We start from the raw sequence: 7,375 nt of genomic DNA, 5'->3' as shown, positions 1-7,375 counted from the left end.
AAAGTTCATCAGGGTTTACTTAAGTCTAGTCTCCACAAATAAAGACGTTTCTGGAACTTTGCCGGGTAATATCCTCTCAGGGGAAGTGCAGTTCTTTGTGGATAATGAAACGATATTAATCCACACATCAAATTGTTTTGGTACGAACTCGGTAATTCAAAGAGTCTTTTCCTGGATGGAAACGGAAATAATTACCCAAACTTCAAAATTAAGTTTGTTGATAAATGTGTGACATGTGTTTTAGAAAGTAAAAAATAGGTTCAAGCGCATGAACACAAAATACTCTGCATTTAGAAGACATAGAAAGACAGAGACAGAGAAAGCCACAACGCCTCGTGTTGAATAAGAACGTAAATACAACTTATACTGAGAGTTTACATTTTATTTTGAAGAAACATTGTATAGCATCCGGTCACAGACAGCTTCCTTGTAGGTTGTATGGGTTGTTTTTTATTATGAATTTAGTTTGAGTTATGATTTATGATACATTTATAATATTTTAACAGAAAAATACATAGATAATATAAAATATTATGTATCCAAATAGAAATTTACCACTGCGACAAAGGAATATGACAACAAATACCAGTATAGTTAAAAATGTCTTAAATATTATAATGAGGAAACACGTAAGGACTGTTTAATGTCCATCACTGTACTCTGTATGCGCCTTATTAATCTTTGAGGTAAATCATTGTATAATTTTGTGTTTATATTGTTGTTACTGTTGTCATTATTTCAAAATTATTTGTTTTCATATTCTTTTAAAAGTCTTTTGTTACTGTCTATTTTCTGCTTTAACAATGTCAATTTCAAATTAACAAAGGGTTGCCTCGTGTTCTTATCTGTTAAAACTGTACATGCTCGAATTTCGATCCAAATCATTTACTTGTGCGTGAGCAGGATAGATCAAAGCAGTTTAAAATAAAACCGATTTTTGTTTTGGAAGTTTGATGTTATCAATAAGAATAATCATAAATGAATGTGGTGACTTTAGATAATAAATACATACATACATACATACATACATACATACATACATACATACATACATGCATACATACATACATACATACATACATAAATAAACTCTACTTTGAAGACCAAGCCTGACAGATTATTCAAAATCTGGTAAATGTTAAATGCCGTGATAAGTGATTTGCTAAATAAACTTTTTTTCCCCCCGACGTTTCACCGGAGAACGTGCTCACGTCTGTCCCCCTTCCGGTGTCGTCCGGTTACTGCGGCGGATGTTGATGTTTTGTTTCGGAATCGGAGCGGAGCGATGTGAACGGTTCCTCTCCGGGGCTGCTGCTGAGTGTTTTCCGGACCTTGTCTGTTCACTCTCCCCAACCCCCCCGGCCCTCGGCCTCGCTGACCGCAGGGCGTCGTGTCTCTCCCGGCGGCCCTCCCGGGAGGCGCGATGATGGAGGACTTTGACGAGATCTACGAGGAGGAAGAGGAGGAAGAGGAGGACGAGGACAGGGCCGCGGAGGAGCAGCTCCTCAAGTACGCTCCGGACCCGGTGGTGGTGCGAGGGTCCGGCCACGTCACTGTGTAAGCAGCCGGGCGAGGCTCACCGGGGAAGTAGGGATGGGGGGTACCCGTGAGGGTTTACCGGCACCGGGAGACGGTGGTCGGCGGGGGTCTCGGAGGTTAACCGCCGCTGATGGTGACCTAGCGGAACAGCTAGCTGCTAACTTAGCACCCCAGCGAACTCTTGGAGTTGTTAGCAGGAGTGGCTCCACACACTCTGCTTTCACTTCTAACTGCACCGACACACACTTCTACTTCAACTATAACACACGGAACGCTTATTTAAGCTGCTGTCATTGTGTGTATCGGCCTCATTTGTAATGTGTTCTTCTGTCAAGCACGGAAACTAAAGATGACGTGAAGAGACACATGATGGATAAAATGTCTGTTTCGTGTCAGATACTTTCAAAATATACACATTGAAAGCAAAAAGATCGTTGGGAATAAACCGGGCAGCATATACATATGCATGCATTTGTGTTAAAATTACTTTAGTCAATAAAAAAATAAATAGGCTTATTTTCCGATCTGCTCTGAAATTGAGCATACCTGGGGATGGGGTTTCTATAAACATTTATCTAACATATCTGAAAAAAAAATGTAAATATTCATTAAGCAAGTAAGTTTATTCATAAAGCTACAGTGGGCCAAAGTGCAGTGCAAGGGAATATATTAATGTGGAAAAATTCACACTTTATAAAAATGAATGAGCCATATAGACAATCCGAAAAAAATATTTGAAACGATATGGAGTTCAATGTGGTACAGTTACTCTGTGTATGATTTGTATTGTCTGCTTGACTCAACCTGTCCAAACACCTTTTATATGTTTTAACCTTCAGTCATCATCGTTTATGAAATGCATCACAGACGGACTCAGACCTACTATTGTGTTACTTGACATAACATTGACGATTTGGGTTGAATTATGAGACTAGAATGAATGATAAGTTCAACTCATTTCTTCTCTTGACGCTCTCGCCATTTGATAACTTTTTTGTTACCATCTCGATTGTGGAATGGTTCACTTTATCCGCAGCCTCTCCTCCTATCTGATCACTTTAACGGCAGGAAGCCATTTGGGCTAAGCAGCACCATGTTTGCAGTTCTTGGATAATGTGTTTAGGTTTTTGAGGTAGACTGAGGCATCCAAAGTTAGCATCACCCTGAAAGCTATTTCTGAGTTCCGGTGTAAACTGATCATCACTCTTGCTTACATTATAAACAGTGCCTCTTTTTTTCCCCAATCTGCCTCACTGTCTCCATATTAAATGAAAGCACCAAGCTATTATTTAGAATTGAAAATACAGTAACAATAAGAAATCTTCTGGGTACTCCAGTTTTGTTTATGATTCTTCTTCTGTTTTTTGGTGTCTGTGTGCCGTCTTGTAATCACTTAAATAATTCACATGCGTCAGATGCTTCTTGTTTTAATGATGCCACAACAGTCTAACTTTATTATCTGGTGTCTGACCTAAACTATGGCTCATATGGTCCATCCTGATACAATAACAATGTGCTTGTACTCCTTGTACTATTGAGTAAACAACACATCCTGACACCTCGTCTGTTCTCTCCACAGGTTTGGGCTGAGTAACAAATTTGAATCAGAATTTCCTTCAGCACTCACTGGAAAGGTAAGTGGTTGCCAGGGCAATAGAATAAACACATTTCTCATGTGGTTTTTCAACAACATTTACACATGAACCGATTATCAGCAGCTCAACATCAATGCGCTATAAATATAAACTGCTTCGAACAAGTATTTATTATACTTTTTTTAAATTCACATTGACAATATTCAGTGCAAAAATCAGTGCAAAAATTTTGATACAAACAGATAAAGAAGCACCCTCCTTCAAATAAGTTATAGTCACAAATAACATTGGAAAAACCTCCGCGAAGAGGACAAAATTACTTTGACCTTTTTTTTTTTTCAAGATGTTTTCACAGCAACTTTCTTCCTCCCTATATGGCATACACTGGGCTATTCAGGCTTTTGAATAACACCAAGTTACCTTGTACCTTGTTCAGGTGGCACCAGAGGAATTCAAAGCCAGTATCAACCGTGTAAACAGCTGCCTGAGGAAGACGCTGCCGGTCAACGTGCGATGGCTCCTGTGTGGCTGCCTCTGCTGCTGTTGCACGCTGGGCTTCAGTTTGTGGCCTGTTATCTGCCTCAGCAAGAGGGTGAGAGTTTCTTTCTGCGCCGCGCTTCACTCGGTTAAGGTTAACTCCAAATGGGATAGGTTAAATGACCTGATGTGACTTTGGTTTTCCAGACGAGAAGATCGATAGAAAAGCTTTTGGAGTGGGAGAACACCAGACTATACCACAAGGTGAGCTGTGACACGATGCGTATCGATTGTGGACTTGTGTTCACGTGTGTGATGTGAAACTCACCGAGCACTTTTTGCATCCTGTTCGCAGTTGTGTTTGCATTGGAGGCTAAGTAAAAGGAAGTGTGAAACCAACAACATGATGGAATATGTAAGTATAAGCTGGTTTCAGTGAAACACTGTGATAATAACTGTCTTTTGTTGCCACAGGCACGATTCTAATTATAAAGTTGTTGTTTTTTTTTGTTTGTTATAATCCGGCTGTAATATCTGTGCACGTGTAGGGTACTGTACAGTTTTTCCAGGCGTCTCCAGATTAAATGTAAAGCCTCTGACAGCTTGTGTGATTGTAGCAGTTTTATAAGCTTACATAATTTCATAACGACAGTATGTTTAACTGCGTGCTGTGACTCTCCACTGAATCGGAGGCGATGACAACTGCTACGTACTTAACTTATAGTATCCTATACAGCGTCTACGAACACCACTGGTGGCTTTAGTGTGTAAATAAACAAAGCTACAGAGGACGAGCTTGTTATGGAAGCAGAAAGGAAGCGTCTACATCTGTTTGAGAATCTGTCAATTATTGTTTTGGTTGTTACCTGGACTTATTTTCCGTCACTATTTATAGGGAATGGAAATTATATGTTTATATCTGTGGGGGGGAGTGTTTAATTCTTACGACTTAAAAGAAAAATCTTTTTAAATGTAACAAATATATATGTTGTGTTTGAAAAGTAGCTCTTCTTGTTTTGATTTCAACTTATTGCATATTATTATGTATCAAGTCTATTTTCCTCCTGTGGTGGATTGAGCTCGGTCACAATTTGACCCTCTGAAATGCAATGAAATGTTTGCAGCCCGTACAATGATCAGAGTTGTCCATCCAAAGACTCTGTGGAACAGTTTCAGAATCTCTGAAGTGCCAGATGGGAACAGAATGCCTGAGAGCTTTTGTTGATCTGAGGTAGTGCTACTTTGTGGTACCGTTTCAAACGTGGTACCAACTTCTGATCCTCGTTAAAATTACGTTTAAAAATAATCCGAGCTGCTAAGGCCCCGGCGGGGTTTTGGTTTCCACCCACCAGCCAGCAAAGAGACTCCGGGTGAGCTGTGACATTAATGGACTTGATCGTGGTGCTGCAGATATTCGTTTTAAAGCGATCGCAAACTTTTAACACTTTTTAACACTGTGGCCTTGTATGACCTGGAAAGTGATAGCAACTTTGACAACTCCTGCAATGCAGTAACAGTAAACACTCGTGAACAATATTTTCTTTTCTCTTGTTACCTTGCAGGTAATCCTAATAGAATTCCTACCTAAGATCCCGATCTTCAGACCGGACTAGGCTGCCTGCAGCTGAATTCAACTCTCCACTGCTGCCCAGCTCGGTCACAATGGCTGTAAAGCTCCTCAATAACTACCCCTGTTAAAATACTCCAGTATTTGTGTTTACACTGACCCTCCCATTTCCCTCTTCGGCCTCTTCCCTCCTCGCATACCTTCTCTACAGCCTTGTTTACAAATCCAGCCACCCGACACTTGTTCTCGGAGCGAGTCCTGCTTCAAGCGCCGACCTATTGGGCAACCTGGCAGGTGGTCCTGCTGCCTGGCACCAGGCTGTGGGATGTCGGGACAGAACCAGCAGTGGGTAGTGCTCATGGACATTTGAACTAAAGCTGGATGATGGACTCTTAAATGGCGTTCTCTGAGCCACAACTGGAATATCTCTCCCTTTTTTTTTGTTTTTTTTGTTCCCCAACCTAAGCACATGGCACAGTTGGAACATCGTAAAAGACTGTTCATACGTCACACCGCCGACATCACCTGCAAAAACAAAAACAAACTACACCCCAGTGCTTTCGTGACACTTGGTTTGGTGCTGGAGATTCTCACGAGAGGCTGCGGAAGCAGCAGAACTTACTTGGAACTCCAAAGGAGCCTTCATCCCAATCCAGAGCGGTATTACAGGGACACATCGGGCCAGAGGCTGGAACCGGCGAACTTTACAGCCTCGCCATTCACTTCCCAGATGTCCTCCTTTCATTCACGGCGCCGCACTTCACTGTGCATCACGCGAACCCAGTGACAATCACACACTCTTGACTGTACTGTCCGTAGTATGAATGGGTCGTGTCCAGTGTCCAGGTCCCAACTTCTTCAGTCACTGTGGAACAGCAAGTTGGAAAAGGAGCCACTGAAGATAAAAAGAAAAAAAATGTTTGGGTTTTTTTTTTTGTTTTGTTTGGTTTTTTTATTCCTTTTTTTTTTTTTTTTTTTGTATCTCAAATTTTGTTTACTTTTATGTTGAGACAGTTCATGCTCTAAAAAGTGTCTGTGTGTGTGTGTGTGTGTGTGTGTGTGTGTGTGTGTGTGTGTGTGTGTGTGTGTGTGTGTGTGTGTGTGTGTGTGTGTGTGTGTGTGTGTGTGTGTGTGTGTGTGTGTGTGTGTGTGTGTGTGACTTGCAAAAAAAAAACAGTCAAATCAGATTTGAGTCTGTGTTTGAAGTATTTTTTAGCCATAACCGCTCTTTGTTTTGTTTTTTTGTCATTTATCAAAATGCGCGCATGGATTTAATATGTGCATACGAAAAAAATCACCCTCATAATTATTTTTGCAAAGGAATGCCATGTTTTATGCATTTGGTTGGTTTTTTTTTTTTTTTTTCCCCTCTCTTCTGTGGTCATGTGTCGACACTAAAGCACACAATCGCTTTTTCAATCGCCTTTATGTGGCCTCTTTGATCTGCTGACCTGCTCGTGCATGTGTGTTGGAGTTATATATGTGGACACACGTTTGGAGAGTTCCCGTATTAAGGCGATCTCACTCTGGACATGCAGGGTCGATCCAGCGAGCCGGGACCTCCCTGCTCCGTTTTATATGATATCAGGGTTCTTCATCATGAAGCAGGATTACTGAGGTTAGCTCCGAGTTCAACCGAACTGCTTCCCAGTCAGGAATGTCAACTTAAAATTGCACCAATCAATATCAATTTTACAGTTTTGGTTCCTGGCGGTGAAGTTCACGGGCGTACTGCATGCAGCCTGTTTGAGACGGAGGAGTAGAACCGTTCGCAACTTGCTGATAAATATAGCAAAACATTGGATTTGAATGCGTGCAGTGGTCAAGTAGCAAAATGTATCCAGTTGCTTACCATTTCATTTTTCCCCTCAGTCTTTGAGCACACAGGGCGACCTGTGAATTAACCCTTTATTTGGCATGCGACTGTCTTTTGGTACATATCGTATTGCTTCCAGTTTATTCTAAACTGATCGTCCTATTAATGATGGTCAGATCATACATGAATAAATAAGTCTAGCTTGTGTACATTTTCTTGAATAGTTCCATATATTAGCAAAATTGAAGGCGACTCACTTCTTTGCAAATGAGACAAAACAGTTGGACGTGAGTGTGCAATAGCTGGTGTGGCAGGTGCGTTGTGAACTCTTATAGAAATCAATTGATAAATTCATCTCATTGAAATAACTTTAAGCTGTGA

The 7,375-nt window shown here is 41.0% G+C and overlaps 1 protein-coding gene across 1 annotated transcript; it reads left to right on the top strand.

Annotated features, from left to right (window-relative positions):
* The first annotated feature begins 1,292 nt into the window (after nt 1-1,292).
* Nucleotides 1,293-6,086, top strand: chic2 (cysteine-rich hydrophobic domain 2). Its single transcript, XM_080494265.1, has 6 exons — nt 1,293-1,557; nt 3,119-3,173; nt 3,571-3,726; nt 3,819-3,875; nt 3,967-4,026; nt 5,174-6,086. The coding sequence occupies exons 1-6, from the start codon at nt 1,424-1,426 to the stop codon at nt 5,222-5,224; spliced, it is 513 nt and encodes a 170-aa protein (XP_080350391.1). The 5' UTR covers nt 1,293-1,423; the 3' UTR covers nt 5,225-6,086.
* Nucleotides 6,087-7,375: the final 1,289 nt, after the last annotated feature.

This window comes from Blennius ocellaris (assembly GCF_963422515.1).
Source record: "Blennius ocellaris genome assembly, chromosome: 3".
In the NCBI taxonomy this organism is placed as follows: Eukaryota; Metazoa; Chordata; class Actinopteri; order Blenniiformes; family Blenniidae; genus Blennius; species Blennius ocellaris.
This window is presented reverse-complemented; position numbering and strand designations above follow the sequence as displayed.